The 20,117-nt window shown below is 31.6% G+C and overlaps 1 protein-coding gene across 2 annotated transcripts; it reads right to left on the minus strand.

The window, feature by feature from the left end:
* Positions 1-1,583: 1,583 nt before the first annotated feature.
* On the minus strand, positions 1,584-18,418 carry LOC143059800 (mesotocin receptor-like). 2 transcript variants are annotated; one of them, XM_076233359.1, is made up of 7 exons: positions 18,297-18,401; positions 12,026-12,167; positions 10,600-10,741; positions 8,908-9,224; positions 6,745-6,883; positions 4,442-4,543; positions 1,584-2,251 (listed from the first exon to the last, which is right to left on the minus strand). In XM_076233359.1, exons 2-7 carry the CDS (start codon positions 12,113-12,115, stop codon positions 1,992-1,994), a joined length of 1,050 nt encoding a protein of 349 aa, XP_076089474.1. In that variant the 5' UTR covers positions 12,116-12,167; positions 18,297-18,401; the 3' UTR covers positions 1,584-1,991. The 2 variants fall into 2 exon arrangements, with proteins under 2 accessions (XP_076089474.1, XP_076089475.1); XM_076233360.1 differs by lacking the exon at positions 12,026-12,167 and having other exon boundaries at positions 18,297-18,418.
* Between the last annotated feature and the right edge of the window lie 1,699 nt (positions 18,419-20,117).

Consider the following 20,117-nt stretch of genomic DNA (forward strand, 5'->3'; position numbering starts at 1 on the left):
ATGCTTCTGGCATGAAACGTAAATACCGGGTGTTTTCTAGCTTCTTGGCCGTTTCAGAATGTAATAAAATTTAAAAAGGATTTTTCAGGTACAACAAGTGAGTTTTTGTGCTTAATATTGTAGACATTCCGCAATTCAAAATGTCGGCTTCTTTAGTTACAGACAAGGAGATAGACAATTTAATGCTTACTGTCATCCAATGAGAAACATTGTTACAAAATAATTGCATTAGATTATTCATATCAGTGCTTTTGTATTTAACTTAGCCTTTTCAGGTCCTAATTACTGGATTTGCTCTTAAAACAAGATTCTGACCTAAATTGGTTATACGTGGTGTGTTGACCAAGCTTTACGGTACTGGGGAGGGATACAAGAAGGGTGCAAACTGAATACCAAGACGAGAGTCAGCATTACTTCAGATAGGAAACAGTGAATTTTCCTTTGTGTGCAAAGGTAATTCAACCTTTTATTATGATATTATATGTTACCAAATCTTTAAATAATACTTAATTTTGTTAATTTAAGTTGTCAAGATCCTTTATAATGCGAATTTCCTTCTTAAAAGACTTAACATGTATAATTCCGTTTATCCTGATCCCTCCTTAACTCTAAAAAAAATAATACAGTTAATTACAGATGCTTCAATGTCTTGTATCTCATTACAATGTTTACGAAAAACAATTAAAAATATCAATATGCAAAAAAGTACACAATCTTGAATTTGTACAGCTTGTGGCATTACAGGTTCGTTGAAGTTCTGACCAAAAGTAAAGATTCGGTATAGTTTGAACATATAATGATTGCCATTTAATTTGAACCTTTTAAGACGCATTAATCATAATTGATAGAAATCACTTTATTGAATATAGAACGCAAAAGCAAAAGCGATATGAATTAGTGGTTGTTACTTAAAGAGCTGTTCAGTTCAGATCAGAGTGAGCGTTGATTAATAATTCGTTTATCAACACAATTGATTCAATCTATAAAATAATCACGTAATCACATTAAACCTGTAATCATTTGTGAATATGGTCAACAACAGAATTACACCAGAAAACTGTAGAAAATTCCAATGGAGTAATAAAAACTATTAATTGACAAAAAGAAACAACACAATGGCAAAACGGAAAAAGTTTTCTAAATATTATACAGAAAGTTTAGTATAAGGCAACATCCATTGTTACTACAATTCAAAAACCTCTGACGACAAATTCACCTAGGGGGTTCCCAAAATGTAAATTAAACGTCTTTAATCCTTCAATTTTGTTTAGGATACCACAAACAAATAACACATTACAAACAAATAATATAATTGGGTGGCTGATGATTAAACTTTAATAAGTCCCTATCCCAATCGCGGCTTTTTTTGTAACAACATCCGACCATATTGCTAACTGTTTGATCAATAGGAAAAGCGGAGATGATTGTTGTTCAAATGTTGAGGTTTAACAGGTGAACTAAACAAAGGAAAGGTTCCTAATGTATTTCTATCTTGATTTTCATCAACGCTTTTCCATTATTACTCCATCACTTTATGTAAAAATTATTGACTCTACACTGCTGAAAGATCAAGAAGAAAATCAAAGGATATATGGAATATTTATTAATGACAAACCAGTACATGAACAGCATAAAAGAAAGCATACAAGGAGCAAACGAACAGCGCTTTATGGTTGTTCTTCACCTCAAAACCACATTGAGACCTTGTTTGTATATCATATAGACATTGCAGTTCCGACACTGCATAGATTGCTGCCGTTTAAATGTTCAATACCAGGTGTACGGGAAAAAATGGACCGACAATAACGAACTTACAATGAAATAATCTTTTATCCCAGATTTTTTTGTTTTACTTCAGCGAAAAAAAAAAACTATACATGTAGAATCATCATGTTGTTCAATAGTCATGGTAGTGTGTATTTCATTTTGCAACAATATTTTCTCGGATTACCAGTTACAACAAACAAAATATGTACAGAAAAATAAAATAGCTAACAGCTTGATGAAGACTGCTTTCGTGGCCCGTTTGTGAAAATTGACGTTTTTAAAGTTCCAGACGGGTTAAATCTATATGTTCCAAACTCTTTTCTTTTGAAAATTTTCCTATGTAATAATAAAAACACAAGAGGATTCACGAGGCTGTTCAATGGCGCCAAGACGTACAAAAGTTGAAAAGTAGCTCCAAATTTAATTAACTTCCACATCATCAACGACGTACCAACGCACACCGGTGTCCAGCAAACAATATATGCTGTAAAAGTAAATAAGAATGCATATGTTTTGAATGAGGACATTAACAGACTCAAATGATGGAATCAAATTAAAGAACTTATCACTAACGTTAATGCTTAAATGTCAAACGTTAACTACAAATTGATAATTTCAGCACTTTCAGTGTCTTTGTAATTGTTTTTAAAATAGTTTTATTGTAGTGCCTAACAAGATTTTGTGCGGGAATTCGATGTTTGCTATACCACTGTTTATTTCAACGCACTTTATGACAATACTTCTGTACCAATCGAAATGAATTTTTTTTCAGTGTTTTGAGAAATGATTTTACTTTGTAGTAACGTATTGTTTTGGAATCATTTTATGCTTTAAAAGGACAAATTTTCTGTATAAAGTCAATAATTATGTGGACTTTTGAAGACCAAACTTTGTATGGCTTTAAATACATAAATGAAAGATCCTGTACAAATACAGAACGACATGTTTATGAAATTATAGCAAAACTTTTGGTTGACAAATTATTATTCGTTATTGCCAAAAAATAGATTTTGAATATCTTACATTATCTCCCTACCAAGTTTACCCCTATTACTTATTATAATTTGGACCGGTCATTGTTATTGAATATTATGCAATTTGATTGGTTAAGTTATTATTCTACCTTCAAACTGTTTATGCTTTTCATACATGACTATTGATTAAATAAGAACATGCATGAATGTGACAGTAACTTAAATGACCGTCAAACTGTTATGTTTTATCAATGAAAGTATATGTATGAAAGGTAAGAATTGGCAATTTACTATTTTCACAAAATTTCCAAATACACAGTAAATAGATTATTTTTTAATAGTCAATTGCAGAGAAAAACAGAAAAAAATTTACAAATAAGAAGTTTTATTCTAATCAACAAGTCATTTTTCGGAAAGAAATGCCGAAATACACTTTACACACGGCTACGCCAGGTAAAATTATTATTTATCTTTCAATAAAAACAACATTTGTCAGTCTCATAGGAACATGCTAATTACAATTAATTCGAAACTAAGGAAGTCATTAAATAAAGTCAAAATATGTCCGATCTACCTATTTTTGGAACAAAAAAGTCAATGCGATCGTTTAAAGGTCAATTTCGTCTACCTCACAAAATCTTGTTAGGCACTATTAATAACACCTTTCATAACTGTTAATAACTAAAACAACATTTTACGTTTGTATATACATTTCGTTATGACAAAATCTTTGTTGATACAGTGATTTACAGAAACAAACAGACAAGCTCTTACCTCATTGTGTTTCTTTACTAGGCAGGTACTTTGTTGATACAGTGATATACAGAAACAAACAGGCAAACTCTTACCGCATTGTGTTTCCTTATTATGCAGCTACATTGTTGATACAGTGATATACAGAAACAAATAGACAAACTCTTACCGCAATGTGTTCCCTTATTATGCAGCTACTTTGTTGATACAGTGATATACAAAAACAAATAGACAAACTCTTAACGCATTGTGTTTCCTTATTATGCAAAAACTTTGTTGATACAGTGATATACAGAAACAAACAGACAAACTCTTACCGCATTGTGTTTCTTTACTAGGCAGATACTTTGTTGATACAGTGATATACAGAAACAAACAGACAAACTCTTACCGCATTGTGTTTCCTTACTATGCAGATACTTTGTTGATACAGTGATATACAGAAACAAACAGACAAACTCTTACCGCAATGTGTTCCCTTATTATGCAGCTACTTTGTTGATACAGTGATATACAAAAACAAATAGACAAACTCTTACCGCATTGTGTTTCCTTACTAGGCAGATACTTTGTTGATACAGTGAAATACAGAAACAAACAGACAAACTCTTACCACATTGTGTTTCCTTATTATGCAGCTACTTTGTTGATACAGTGATATACAAAAACAAATAGACAAACTCTTACCGCATTGTGTTTCCTTACTAGGTAGATACTTTGTTGATGAAATGATATACAGAAAACAAACAGACAAACTCTTACCGCATTGTGTTTTCTTATTATGCAGATACTTCAGCAGACGTGTACACTATCTATGCAAACAACTATTTGTAAAGTAATTGCGATTCCCTCTGCCTTTTACCTAGATTTGTAACTTATTGATAGTTGGATAGAATTTTCAAATTGTTACACGACTGTTTACACTTATTTTAAATATCTATACATACCAGTAACGATAATCAGAAGTAATTTAATGGTCCGTATTTTTGCCTGAGCAATAAGTGGTTTCCTTGTACTTTTTGTCTGACCATCGTTTTTAAGTCTGGAATCTACAGAAAGCATTACAATTCCGTTTTAAACAATAATTATAGACACTTTTTGGAAAGTAATAGTAAAACGATCCGCTATGCTTTAATTTAGAACAATTTCGTATTTTCTGAAGGAATTGATCATGCATGCTTTAATTGAGGTTTAAGAACAACTACCGTGTTGTTAATCACAACAAAATACGTCATGTTTTCATTAATTCTCAATGAATCGACCATTTATGTTTTGTGAAAAATAATTTCAATGTTTGATTTTGATGCTTCCTTTGCCAATAGGACAGAAACAAACATTTGGGTAAATACAAAAACTTAGTTTTAACAGAAAGACAACAGTATTTGTATGATTGCATAAGGTAACATAATCCATTTTAGTTTCTCTTAATAACAGTAAATGGTAATTGTTGCTGACAAAAATAATTGTAAAATGCTGTAATTTTTGAAAGAACAAGTGAAACTGCGAGCTACTGCTCACTGATGATACCCCCGCCGCAAGTGGATAATATTAATAGTGTAAAAATATGCAAGTGTTCGGTAAACAGGAAGTTGTCGAGTGATGAATCTGAAAACGCATCACACGGTATAGCTGACTTATAAAAATCCTGAAACCAAATTTCAGAAATCCTTGTATTGTAGTTTCTGAGAAAAATGTGACGAAAATTTTTAACTTGGTTATCATGTGTAAAATCATACAAGTGTTCGGTAAACAGGAAGTAGTCGAGTGATGAATCTGAAAACGCATCACACGGTATAGCTGACTTATATAAATCCTGAAACCAAATTTCAGAAATCCTTGTATTGTAGTTCCTGAGAAAAATGTGACGAAAATTTTCAACTTGGCTATCATGTGTAAAATCATACAAGTGTTCGGTAAACAGGAAGTTGTCGAGTGATGAATCTGAAAACGCATCACACGGTATAGCTGACTTATATAAATCCTGAAACCAAATTTCAGAAATCCTTGTATTGTAGTTCCTGAGAAAAATGTGACGAAAGTTTCATGGGACGGACTGACTGACGGACGGACGGACAGACAGAGGTAAAACAGTATACCCCCCTTTTTTAAAGCGGGGGTATAAAAAAAAAATACAAAGCTCTATGATTGACCTTGGGTATCGGTTTTGGTTATTGTTAAATGCAGTACGGAGATCTGGGATTGCATATGGTGAATAGTTATCTTATTTGAAATAATATATCGGCTGCTTATGTCATATTGCACGTCACAATGATTATATTATGTATGTGGTGTTTCCTTAATAGTTATCCCACGATGACGTGGTGTGTCAGTGTAAGATCATCCCGATGGCCGGAGGCCAGAGGGTGATCTAACACTGACACACCAAGTCCGAATGGGATAACTATTTTACATCCCAGCTGTTTTAGATTAGACGAAAAACCATTTACAATTCATAAAATTTAATTTAGAACACCACACAACCTTTATAATATACTTTATACATTACTATATGATTTATACCCTTTTTGACCCCCAAACACGATGAGTAGCTATCAAACAATGTCAACTCGCCCCACTGGTAAATCGGCCCAACCTATATCGCCACTTTATGAAAAAAATCTCCACACTCTTGTTTACCGACTCTCCCAACTTTTGAAAAAGTGTAAAATCAAACTGAACAATCACTGACAATCCACTTATTAACGAAAAGGGTTTAAACCCCACTGAATAAAGGTCTGCCAACTCGCCCCACTTATAAAAATCATCTTGCTTCCTTTAAGTATGTTAAATTCCTGATAGTTCGCATCCAGTCGTCCTGGTGTAGTGGTTGTGTTGTGGCGTGATATGCTAAAGGTCTTGAGTTCGAATCCCAGCATATACACTGGATTTTTTTCTACGTGAATTTTGATAGATAGTCTTTTCCGTATAATTGTATATTTAATTATAAGTTTTATAGTGGATTTGACATTCCCGCCAAAATGTTACAGAACAAAGGAAAGCATGCATAACAAAGAACCTCAAACTAGGGTGATCTGGTAGGGTGATCCGGCTCAGATCACACCTGTTAGAACAAAGGAGCTGGGATGTAAATATATTGGAAGTATGCAGTTATCAAGTTTTTCTTTTTGAATTTTTCGGTAACATTTTATTGTTATATTATTTTGGTCAAACCTGAGATTGTTTTGATATTTGTAAACCCCCCTACCCAATTGTATATTGTTTTAAATTATCTGTCAAAGATAATACTTACTAGTGCTTCTTTTAGTACTTTCATTCAAAAGTTCATTTCGCTCGCGACGACAAATTGTCACAATAATACATGTATAACACGCTCCAATGACAAGGACAGGAAGAATCAGAATGAGGCTGATATCAAACATAAGCATAACCTAGAAACAAAAAACAAAACACAACAATATCATGATTTATCGTGAAATATATATAAAATTTTTTTATTGTAGTTGCTGTGTAAAATGTGTAGAAGTTTCATATGTCAATACATGTCATTTTATAACATGTGTTTTTATTTGGCAGCATGACATTTTATAATATGTGTTTTTATTTGGCAGTATGACATTTTATAACATGTGTTTTTATTTAGCAGCGACATTTTGTAACATGTGTTTTTATTTTGCAGCATGACATTTTATAACATGTGTTTTTATTTAGCAGCATAACATTTTATAACATGTGTTTTTATTTAGCAGCATGACATTTTATAACATGTGTTTTTATTTGGCAGCATGACATTTTATAACATGTGTTTTTATGTAGCAGCATGACATTTTATAACATGTGTTTTTATTTGGCAGCATGACATTTTATAACATGTGTATTTTTTTGGCAGCATGACATTTTATAACATGTGTTTTTATGTAGCAGCATGACATTTTATAACATGTGTTTTTATTTGGCAGCATGACATTTTATAACATGTGTTTTTATTTAGCAGCATGACATTTTATAACATGTGTTTTTATTTGGCAGCATAACATTTTATAACATGTTATTTTATGTAACAGCATGACATTTTATAACATGTGTTTTTATTTTGCAGCATGACATTTTATAACATGTGTTTTTATTTAGCAGCATGATATTTTATAACATGTGTTTTTATTTAGCAGCATGACATTTTATAACATGTGTTTTTATTTGGCAGCATGACATTTTATAACATGTGTTTTTATTTGGCAGCATGACATTTTATAACATGTGTATTTATTTGGCAGCATGACATTTTATAACATGTGTTTTTATGTAGCAGCATGACATTTTATAACATGTGTTTTTATTTGACAGCATGACATTTTATAACATATGTTTTTATTTAGCAGCATGACATTTTATAACATGTGTTTTTATTTGGCAGCATGACATTTTATAACATGTGATTTTATGTAACAGCATGACATTTTATAACATGTGTTTTTATTTAGCAGCATGACATTTTATAACATGTGTTTTTATTTGGCAGCATGATATTTTATAACATGTGTTTTTATTTAGCAGCATGACACAGCACATTGATATGAATAGACACATGTAAGACAGTACAACATAACGAAAAAAACCTGCTTCAATATATCGGAAATCTATCACTTGAAGTTTAAAATGAAACCATAATGTATACGCCTTATGGACACAAACAATTAAACCGTTGGACCGGACGTATGGGTAAATAAACATCAAACCACAAAGTTGAACCAAGTTTTTTTTGGAAATCGTAATCTAGTATTTTGGGCCTGTGTGTCTGCCTTCTACTCCCTTTGAATATCTCCTTATATTTTCACTTTGATTACACGTATAAGTACACGTTTTCTTTTGTTTTTTTCTGTTTTCAATTTTAGTAAGTAATTACAAGCGTCAAATTCTTTGTTTCGAATCTATTCGATTGATGTCACGTATCCTCTACTTAATATAGCAACTCATATGTCCAAAAACAAAAACATAATCTCAACATATACTTTGAAATCAACATCCGATCCAGATAACAAACCGACGCATCAACACATATTCTCTTTTTTCATATTCAAAGGCAGTAAAAGAAGTGTCTAATTTAACTGAATTAAATGCTTTTGTTTGTGATTTTATTAAACGTATATTTACTTTCCAAGATTGTAATCAAGCCAGGATTCAGTAATGCTATGATTGTTGTTGGTTACTTTCTATCATATTTGTTTTGTCAAATTTGTGTACATACATTATCCGTGGGTTTTCGTATTTCATTTGTTTTACAATTTGTCATATCTATGTCTTTTAAATCATTCCCAAAGTTTGTTTTGCTCATTGCTTAAAGTCGTACAAAGGTCTTTCTTCCTTAAATCTTCGATAAATGGAATTAGTCGATAGCTTTATCCTTTCGAATAATACCACATTAATTGAATTTTGAATACGCATGTAGAAATTTTACCTTTTTGTCAAAATCATGTCCACATTTTCCATTATTGAATCTTACAGACACCATATATGGTATTGAAAGTAATATCGCCAGAATCCATGTTGTCATGATCAATGATACTCTATATTTAGCACCTCTGGCAGAGGAAGATATAGGTCTAAGAATAACATACAAACGATCTAGTGTCAGGGTAATGATCGCAAACGTAGATACATAAATCGGAAACATTTTCACTCCATACAATACATAGCAGGTGTATTTAGTCCACTCGATATGAAATCTGTATATAATAACCTCGGGTAATAGATAAATCAAACCGACACAAAAATCTGAAAGAGGAAAAATCATTTGCTTTGAGACATGACCACAAAGCAGAACAAATGTTATAATCATTAGTATATCATCAATGTCATTATGACTACAACTTTCAAATGCACTTCGAATTAGAGCTTTCACAAACTTGATATTAATTATGCTGTTGCTTTAACATCTACCACCCGGTTGTGATATTGGTCATTGATAAAGTCCATACGGTAACCATAAGTGTTGTATATGAATGGTACTTGTTGTGGTATGTCCGTACGGTGACCATAAGTGTTGCATATAAACTGTACTTGTTGTGGTATGTCCGTACTGTGACCATAAGTATTGCATATCAATGGTACTTTTATATCTGGGCGTCACCGGTAAGTCTTGTTTGGACGAGGCGCGTTTTTGACGTAATGAATTTTAAACCTGATGCCTTTTGTTATCTATTATTCATGTGTTTCTTTGCCTAATACGTTCTCCTATTTATTTGTATTGTAGTCCTGTATTATTATGTTGTCATTTTAATGTTATATTTAACAATGCCATCAAAGTGCGAGGTTTCGCATGCCACAAAACCAGGTTCAACCAACCATTTTTTTCTTTAAAAATGTCCTGTACCAAGTCAGAAAAATTGCCATTGTTATATCATACTTAGTTCGTTTCTGTGTGTGTAATATTTTTACGTTGTGTTAAACTTTCTGTTGTGTCGTTTGTTTTCTCCTATATTTGAGTGTGAATTCACATTAATATAAGTCGTGTCACGGTACTTTTCTATCCCAAATTCATGTATTTGGTTTTGATGTTATATTGGTTATTCTTATCGGATTTTGTCTAATGCTTAGTCCGTTGCTGTGTGTGTTACATTTTAATGTTGTGTCGTTGTTCTCCTATTGTATTTAATGCGTTTCCCTCAGATTTAGTTTGTTACCCCGATTTTGTTTTTTGTCCATAGAATTATGAGTTTTGAACAGCGGTATACTACTGTTGCCTTTATTTATGGTATGTCCGTACGGTGACCACCAGTGTGTATATCAACGGTACTTGTTCGGACATAGTCAAATTGATAAAGTGTTCATATTTTATACTGACATATCCTTGATTACCCAGGACAGGGGCTTCGGACAAAGTCAAATTGAGAAAGTGTTCATATTTTATACTGACATATCCTAGATTACCCAGAAAGGGGGCTTCGGACATAGTCAAATTGATAAAGTGTTCATATTTTATACTGACATATTCTAGATTACCCAGGAAAAGGGCTTCAGACATAGTCAAATTAATAATTAATAAAGTGTTCATATTTTATACTGACATATCCTAGATTATCCAGGAAAGGGCTTCCGACATATTCAAATTGATAAAGTGTTCATATTTTATACTGACATATATTTTTACCTGCTATAGCTAAATTTTGTACGAAGAAAGCCATTCTACTGTTCTGTTTCTTGCGGAGAAGTAATATCAGTATAATTGAGTTAAACACCAAAATTCCAACCAGGATTCCAACTGCCATCCATTTTGTTACTTCATTCATTGTCTAAATACAACAATGAATTCACATAAATGAATATTTATTTATACATAATTTAATTTAAATGTACCGTGTCTTCTGATTGGCTGACGTCGATTTGTTTATCAGCTTCTAGACATAATTTGTAATGTGACCGTGAGTTTATCAACCTTTTTTCATGATTTACTCATGTTTAAAATGTAATTGAGAATTAAATTATACGAAATGACTGTAATATTTTTCCTGCCTATTCAAAATCACACAAAAAATGTGGTGCACACTTTAAACTTCGCGGATTATTCAGTGTGCATCACATTTTTTTTTAATTTCTTCATAGACAGAAAAAAATATTACAGTAATTCCTTAAAAAAAATGAAAATATATTTTCAAGATGGAAAACTAGTTTTTTTCTAATCAGATAGTTTTTATCAATTTAATATGCTTTAATATTCTTGAACATGTTGAAGCTGACAGTCCGATCTTTTTGTTGGTTTACGATTCAATTTAGAATAGATACTTAATACGATTAGTACCATGGCTGACGTCGATTTGTTTATCAGCTTCTAGACATAATTTGTAATGTGACCGTGAGTTTATCAACCTTTTTTCATGATTTACTCATGTTTAAAATGTAATTGAGAATTAAATTACACAAAATGACTGTAATATTTTTCCTGCCTATTCGAAATCACACAAAAAATGTGGTGCACACTTTAAACTTCGCGGATTATTCAGTGTGCATCACATTTTTTTTTAATTTCTTCATAGACAGAAAAAAATATTACAGTAATTCCTTAAAAAAAATGAAAATATATTTTCAAGATGGAAAACTAGTTTTTTTTCTAATCAGATAGTTTTTATCAATTTAATATGCTTTAATATTCTTGAACATGTTGAAGCTGATAGTCCGATCTTTTTGTTGGTTTACGATTCAATTTAGAATAGATACTTAATAAGATTAGTACCATGGTTTGATAATTATTACTTTGAGAATGCTGATATTGCCTGATTCACACAGAAACGATATTCCTTAAGCATGTTAAAGAATGTACAACATTATACAAAATGTACTTCGGTCAACGCTTTTACACCCAAATAACGTTACAAAAAGAAGCATTCAATCATTAAATAGTAATGTTCAATAATTATACACTTCAGGTGTTCCATGCTTAAGGCATATTGGTGACTTTAAGTTAAAATCTAAGTTAGTGTAATCCCTGATGTAGTATTTTCATATTGACAATCAAAACACATTTTCTTATTACCTATTTTATTTTACAGTATCATAGTTACAGGAAAGTCAATACTTACAGAAGGAAAGAACTTTTTTTTTCTGGATTCATTCCTCAAATCTAAGTCAAAGCTACTGTTAACACTCACATTGGAAAAAAGAACATCCATTGTGGTCAGAGAATCATTCGTTATGTCCTTATTTGTAGGTGTTTTCCATTGACTGTTTATTCAAATATAAAGAATTTAAACATTTAACGACAGTATGCATTCAAACTACATTTATGTTCTGAAAATAAGATTGAATGATCATATGGATTTTTACTTGCAAAACCTCAAATAAATAAAAAAAAAAAACCACATTGTGTGTTTTCGAAGCGTTTTTCCGGATTTATTTTCATGGGAAACGATTAACCGTACATACGTGAGGGAATGCTACACGTTACAAGTTATAGTATCAAAAGGATTATGTTATGACCGACTATACGGTATTGTTTTTTTTATTGTCGAAAGTCGTTCGGTTGCCCTTTTTTGCTCCCATCCACTTCATTGGAACGTTGGTGGATAATTGTATCATTGACAGCCCTACCACATCTCCTTATTTTTATACAAAATATGACTTAATACAGTTTGACATAGATAAACACATGATCACTAATAAATGTTTAACCAAACAGTAAAAAAACACAACCCAAAGAATACATCACCACCGTTTTAGAGTTTTCTCTGTGCCATCATTGCTTAATCTCAGAGGACATGACTACCGAACCTTCCTCTACATAATGCATTTTACCGCTTTTCTTTTGGTAACAAAATTAATCTAAATTGATAGGAATTTTCAAATTAAGTTGATTTTAACCGATTAAAAGCCAAACTCTGTGTTCCTGGCTGCTATAATGTATAATTTACAAAGACTATAAAATGAAGTACACATTATAAATAAAATGATCACAAAATTACGAAACAATTCCAGTAAGTCATATTGCTGGTTGACATTAAATGTCTTTTTCTTATTGTCTTGCAATTTGCGAACAGACTTTTAAGTGCATCTATGCATTAACATAATTATAGGAAACCAGCTAATGAAAAGAAAACAATGACATAAGTGGATATTCTATTACGGGGAAACAACAAGCCTGTTAAAGATAAACGAAATGTTAACATAGAGAAAGGAGTCTTACTAATCTGTTTACTATCGTTTTACAAGCTTAATTTGTCACATCTGCTTGTTGAATGCTGAAGATATATAATAGGGAATGGGAATGGGCGATATGTCAAAGAGACTACAGTCCTACCAAAGAGCAGATATAAGACAAAGTCCACCAATGTGTTTAGTCGTCAATTGTTTTATTAGTCGTTTGTTCGGCTGTTTCCCTTATGTCGGACATAAATTGACTTTGACATCGAGGAGCTAGCAGAAATACATAAGTTATTTGTTCGTTATGTGTTATCTTTTTTATAGTTTAAATATTTTGATAAGCAAACCACTTTTAATACCAACTCTTTCGTTAAATACAAATTGTTTTAAATGCTTATATATAAATCACTTTCAACTTGTCATGCTTCGCGTTAACCAAAACCAATTTTGTCTTGATTAAAACCATTCAACAATCATTCAATGGAAACAAACAATGTTTAAAGAGTGTTATTACATAATCAAATCGTCCAAGGGTAAACTAATTCATTAAAGCGACGGGTGCCACATGTATGTTGGTCTTTTTATTGTTCATTCGGTTATGAGTTTGATGCCCGTTTGGTATATTTTGTCTCTTTTGTGTACCAGAGCAGAGATTATTTTGATGCCCGTTTGGTATATTTTGTCTCTTTTGTGTACCAGAGCAGAGATTATTTTGATGCCCGTTTGGTATATTTTGTCTCTTTTGTGTACCAGAGCAGAGTTTATTTTGATGCCCGTTTGGTATATTTTGTCTCTTTTGTGTACCAGAGCAGAGATTATTTTGATGCCCGTTTGGTATATTTTGTCTCTTTTGTGTACCAGAGCAGAAATTATTTTGATGCCCGTTTGGTATATTTTGTCTCTTTTGTGTACCAGAGCAGAGTTTATTTTGATGCCCGTCTGGTATATTTTGTCTCTTTTGTGTACCAGAGCAGAGATTATTTTGATGCCCGTTTGGTATATTTTGTCTCTTTTGTGTACCAGAGCAGAGATTATTTTGATGCCCGTTTGGTATATTTTGTCTCTTTTGTGTACCAGAGCAGAGTTTATTTTGATGCCCGTTTGGTATATTTTGTCTCTTTTGTGTACCAGAGCAGAGATTATTTTGATGCCCGTTTGGTATATTTTGTCTCTTTTGTGTACCAGAGCAGAGTTTATTTTGATGCCCGTTTGGTATATTTTGTCTCTTTTGTGTACCAGAGCAGAGTTTATTTTGATGCCCGTTTGGTATATTTTGCCTCTTTTGTGTACCAGAGCAGATATTATTTTTGTTTTACGTATAGTTAGTTTGATATAATTTTTTCATTGGTAAAATAATCACTTCTGAAGAAAAACGTTTGACTATCCTTTTGATTTGATTCTGTCCCATCACAAAAAAAGGCGATTTTCCATTATGACATCACGTAAAAACACGTATTTTTGCAGATCATTGAAAAAGAAAGACAATGTTTTCCAACATAAACATCGCAAAAAATACTTTGAAATTCTTTTCATATTTTAAAATTTTCACAATTTCAACTAGTAACAGGTAGTTAACATCGACACATCTGCAATACACGATACCTCAAACGGGGATCCGATGTTTTATCTGTTACTTCACTTTCATGGCGTTGATCCAGTCGTATGATAAAAGGTTCGGTTTTTGTTTGCTGTCCTTTGTTGTTTTACTTGTTAGTTTTATTCTGTGGCTACCATGTCGAAATGAACCATTGTATTGTTCATTTGTGTATTTCTCTGTCCTGAATGCTCGTGCATTTATTTGTATTATATTCTTGTCAAGGAGTTTGTCTTTTTAGTGATATATGAAAGAAATAAATCATGGCATCCGTAGATTTATTTTCATTTAACCATGGGTATGGCAATTATTTCGATAATTTTACCCTGAGCGATAATTTTGTTAATCGTGAAAGCCCTATACAAACAATACTGTTTTAGATGTTCCGTTTTACCCAATTTTGATAATATTAGTAATATAATATAATTAATCATATTTGTTTTAATCGCATTTTTTCACTTATATATTTTCTTCCAATATAATTTTATTCATTCTGAGGCGTACAAAAAGCTTTTAAACGCCTGGTATTTACATTTGAATTTTTGTTTACGGAACATATTTGTGCGTCACCTTCTTTCGTTGCCATGCCAAGACTTTTTTAAATTTGATTTTAAACTTATTTTATTCATTAATATATGAAAAGGATTGAGCAACAGGCACAGTCTATAAAAGCTCGCTCCATATTACATGTACAAGGTATAATTCAATTATAACAACTGTATTTAAAACAGTGCAATATAGTGGATCATGCATGCGACTTATAAGCACACACGATCAAATATATGTTTACAGTGTTACTTACTACATGCAAAGTAGATTTAAGTATATAGGCAATTACTCATCATTTATTCAAGAACCTTTAAACATGCAAATATCCTGTATTAGTCATTAGAAATATATATATATATGGCTTGAAAGAAAAACTAAGCTTGCTTAGTGGATAAAATGAATTAATGTTTAAGTGGAGGAGGAAAAAATAAAAAAAACAAATGAAACAAAAAAATAAGTAAGTTTCAAACAAAACGTTGAGTCTCACTGATATATTTCTGAACAGATTTTAAAATAGCAAAATTCATATCATATGAAAATAATCTGTTTCCAAAAAGTAATAATTCAATATTTATATCAACATTATCAGCAATGGAGTTAATGGAATCAAGAAGGATCTGTCTTACATCATTGTACTTAGGGCAAATGAAATAATGTTTGTTATCCTTAACAGGGTGATTACAGTTTGCACAAAAAGTGTTCTTTGATAAGAACTGATAAAACAGATAAGATTTTAGGTTGCTAGCATTATTTCTGAGTTGACAATGACTTATATTAAACCATGCAAAGACGATAACATCATTTCGCGGATTTTTTGTTTTATGAAATTTTAACATAAAAATTAAATTGAAATAGACTGATATAGATATAGGAGGATGTGGTGTGAGTGCCAATAAGACAACTCTCCATCAAAATAACAATTTATAAAAATAAACCATTATAGGTCAATGTACGGCCTTCAACACGCAGCCTTTGCTCACACCGAAATACAAGCTATAAAGGGCCCCAAAATACTAGTGTAAAATCATTCAAACGGGAAAACCAACAGATGTCGAAAATTAAGAATATCTGGCAGTATAAATCAGTTTGTCGTAACGCAAAATAGCCGTTTTGTGTATCACTGCATTTGCGCTAAGGGTATATATATTTTGATTATACTGGTTGACGATAATAGCTCGTCATATTAGAATTATCATTGCCATAAAAATGCCAGGTTTGACTAGCCTAAAAACCCGGTACAACCCACCATTCTTTTCCTTAAATGTACATATTTCATGAATATGGCAGTTGTTATCTTATAGTTCGTTTTTATGTGTGTTGCATTGCGTTTTTTTTTTGTTCACTGCAGTGTGTCTGTTGTTTCGTTATTTTCCTCTTACAGTTGATTTGTTTCACTCAGTTTTAGTGTGTTAACCGGATTTGTTTTCTCTCCATTGGTGTATGTCTTTTGAATAGCAGTAAACTACTGTTGCCTTTTTTTACTATACCGATAGCCTTTCTGTAAGTATCGCGTTTTGAATTAAAAAAAGTGTCTCGATTACAAAATGTCGTAAGTAGTAAAATCTATAGTTATCAAATAACTTTCTTGTAATCCCTACTCGAACTGAAATCGACAGTATAAGATTTAAATATGATTTTCCTTACTGAATCTGATTTTTGTTTTTAAATTTGTGTCAGCACCGATGGGAAATTTAGTAAGTAGAATGGACACAAACATGTAACATGTTTAATATGATAACTTTTTCTAATCTCTTGAAGTATTTGCCAAGTTATCTTCAATCACGAAAATTTTCATGATGCTTATATGAAAGAATTTAAACGATTGTCTGAAACGAATGCATTAATGTAATGACAAAACCGTAATTTAAGTCATCAAAGATATGAAACTCAGCTGAAACAACTAGTCTATTTTAAGAAACGGAGGAACTAAACTTCCGTACAGAATGAATTTATACGAAATGTATTCATAAGCACTTTTTGACACCAATTTACCTGCCTGGTGCTTCTTCCCTTATTTTACTTTCTAATTTTAATTATATCAGTGTACGGATTGGGTTGACACAAGGCCGATTATTGACCAAAACAAATTAAGAAAAAGATAAAAAAAAGAAGACAAAAAAATTAAAAAAGGCCAATAATAAACCAGCAAAAAGAAGAAATAGACACATGAGCCAAACATTGAAAGAAAAGAGTAAAATGGGTACACCAATGAAGATCCCCTTACTTCTATTTTAAATATATACAAACGATATAAAGTTCAAATTTTAGATGAATATTGCAATAATTTGCATGATTTGATCTGACAATACAATGATGTGTAGACACATTAAGGATGAGAGTCGGTCAATACTGATATAAAACATTTATGTTCACATAAACACTGTTGCATTGGGATTGTCCGATATGGTACTGATCATATTATCATCTCTTATAAAATTTATTCCTCTAGACTGTCATATTTGTTAATTGTTTATTGTTTTGTACATAATTCAGACCATTAGTTTTCTCGTTTGAATTGTTTCATATTTGCTATTTAGCATGTTTAGGGACCGATTAAAAATTAGTATATCCACGAGGGTATCACCATTAAGTATTAGTCTACGTACTATTAACCTTCATATGTGAGATACTTATTGGTATACAAAATATGTGTGCTTCTATCAATTTAGTCGCTGTGCCATTATTTCTCCGCATTTCTCCGTATTTAAATCTCGAGACGTATCCCCAACTTCATTGTAAAATTCTATTCGCATACACAGGATCAATGTTCAAAGTAACAGCGAATCATAAAATCGAAATAAATAATGCAATAATAGCGTTTAAAGGAAGTTATCACAGTAACCTGAAAATCAAAACTATCGTTTAAATATCAAGCATGCACAAGCACGTGTACGTCATGTACGTTGTTAATCTTTTTCTTAATGTAATTATTAAGATGAGCAACATGAATTGTACTGTTAAGGTTGAAATTCATCAGTAATGTAAAAAAAAAAAAAACCAAACACTGGGGTAAAAGAAATTAAAAAAAAAAAGTAATAAACAGCAATTCATTTACCTATTTTAAAACTTACCTTATTATAGTACGGTTTTACTTCCACAGTATATTCCAGATAATCACTAATTTTACCAGTACAAGTCCTTCTTGTTAAACGTTGACAAACAACTTGAGATTAAATTGTAAAACAGAGTCAAGTGCGTGTACATACATACTTTTGTGATAACTCAAGTCATACAGCATGTAACAATATGTAATTGTTCTAAACTTCAGATTTAAAAATAAGATAATATAGTGGTACTTATGTTTAAGTGTGTGTGCCTGACAGTTTCATCAATTGTATTTGATTGACGTTTAAAAGAAGGATACCCAAGGAAGAACCAAAACTTGTTAGTCTTAAAAAACAGACAAAATGACGAACAACAGTTTCCAAACCACAACGCTTAAATTTGAAAATAAAAAAAAACCCACATGTAATTCGTAGATATATTTTTTTGGAATGGAAGGTTCACATCTTTAGCAAGACTTATTTCAATGTTCTAACCCTGTTTGTCTTATGAAATTATAGATGGAATTGATTATAAAGACATGTCATGTGTACTTATATAAAACAGAGAGACAAATACATGGACGACAATAACAATCAAAACCAAGGAGTAAACAAAGACTCACAAAACCAAAGGACATTTACATCAACAGTTATAAATAATAAATAAGAAACAACACTAATTCCACTACAAACCGGGAGAGAAATAAGGTGCTCCGGAAGGGTAAGCATGTCATTCATCGTATACGGTACCCGTATACGTCGTACACATGGAAGTAGCAATAATCACATACCAGACAAAATTCAAATGAAGTAAGACTCTGCGATAGCCGTTCATGATGTGTATTTGCGACAAACGATTTATAAACTTAATCTTACAGTCAATGTAAAAGACAAATTCGCATGAACCAGATAAAAAAAAAATCACAAAAATGATGATAATCGGTCATGTCGGGGATTTCTATAACTGACTTTGCTACATGGGGTTTAATCAATGTTAAAAGTCATAAAATACCTGGGTATTGCTTAAATACACGTCATTAGAACTCTGGTATTAATTGTTTTATGAAAATCACACCACATGTACAATTTTATATAATACCGTATAACACTGTTTTTTTATACTGAGCATATTTATTAATTATTCTGTAGTTCACAACCATATGGATTTATTATGTAGCACAACAAAGGTAAGACTGTGCTTTTTTATTATCATTTTCTTAAATATAAATAGGTTAAGATTAATTGCGAAAATGTGTATCACACACATGATACTTACATTGTAATGTTACAGGATGTTACACATAATGTGTATGATAAATATATATGTACATTGTACAGAGGAAAGATTTATACAATATATAATTAGCATTACAAATATCGCTCCACATCCTATCAAGTATAGTATTTTCATTTAGCATAAAAAGTGTAGCAATCGAATGTATCCTTACCTTAACCTTGCAGTTATATGATGCAGAGATTACAGAAAAATTCCCTTTTAATCATGCAACTGAAAATTTACCATATTGCATTTTGCAACACATTATATTGGGTTTTCTGTGCTCTTCAACTCATATTTTACTCGTTTGACTCGTGCGACACAGATGAGTCTTGTGTGAACAAATCGCGTGTCTGACGTATACAATGTTTGTCCTTGTTACTGAAATGAGTTTATTAACAACCACTGCGTCGTTGCCACTGCTTGTGAAGTTTTTCTTCCCGAGAGTATATAATTACCAGATCAGTAGTCAGCATTTCTGTGTTGACATAGTTTATTATTGATATGGTAATAATTATAGATAATCAAATATACCAAACTTTGGATTTCCGGAATATTACGAAGTTTCTACT

Source organism: Mytilus galloprovincialis, chromosome 14 (assembly GCF_965363235.1).
Source record: "Mytilus galloprovincialis chromosome 14, xbMytGall1.hap1.1, whole genome shotgun sequence".
In the NCBI taxonomy this organism is placed as follows: domain Eukaryota; kingdom Metazoa; phylum Mollusca; class Bivalvia; order Mytilida; family Mytilidae; genus Mytilus; species Mytilus galloprovincialis.

Bases quoted from the DNA above. Each gene is read 5' to 3' on its own strand.
- LOC143059800 (XM_076233359.1), bottom strand. From the start codon at position 12,115: ATGGATGTTCTTTTTTCCAATGTGAGTGTTAACAGTAGCTTTGACTTA. The intron at 6,884-8,907 runs GTAAAATTTCTA...TTTTGTTTCTAG, and splicing joins GACATGATTTTGACAAAAAG to GTTATGCTTATGTTTGATAT. The intron at 2,252-4,441 runs GTATGTATAGAT...TTACTTTTACAG, and splicing joins ACTTCTGATTATCGTTACTG to CATATATTGTTTGCTGGACA.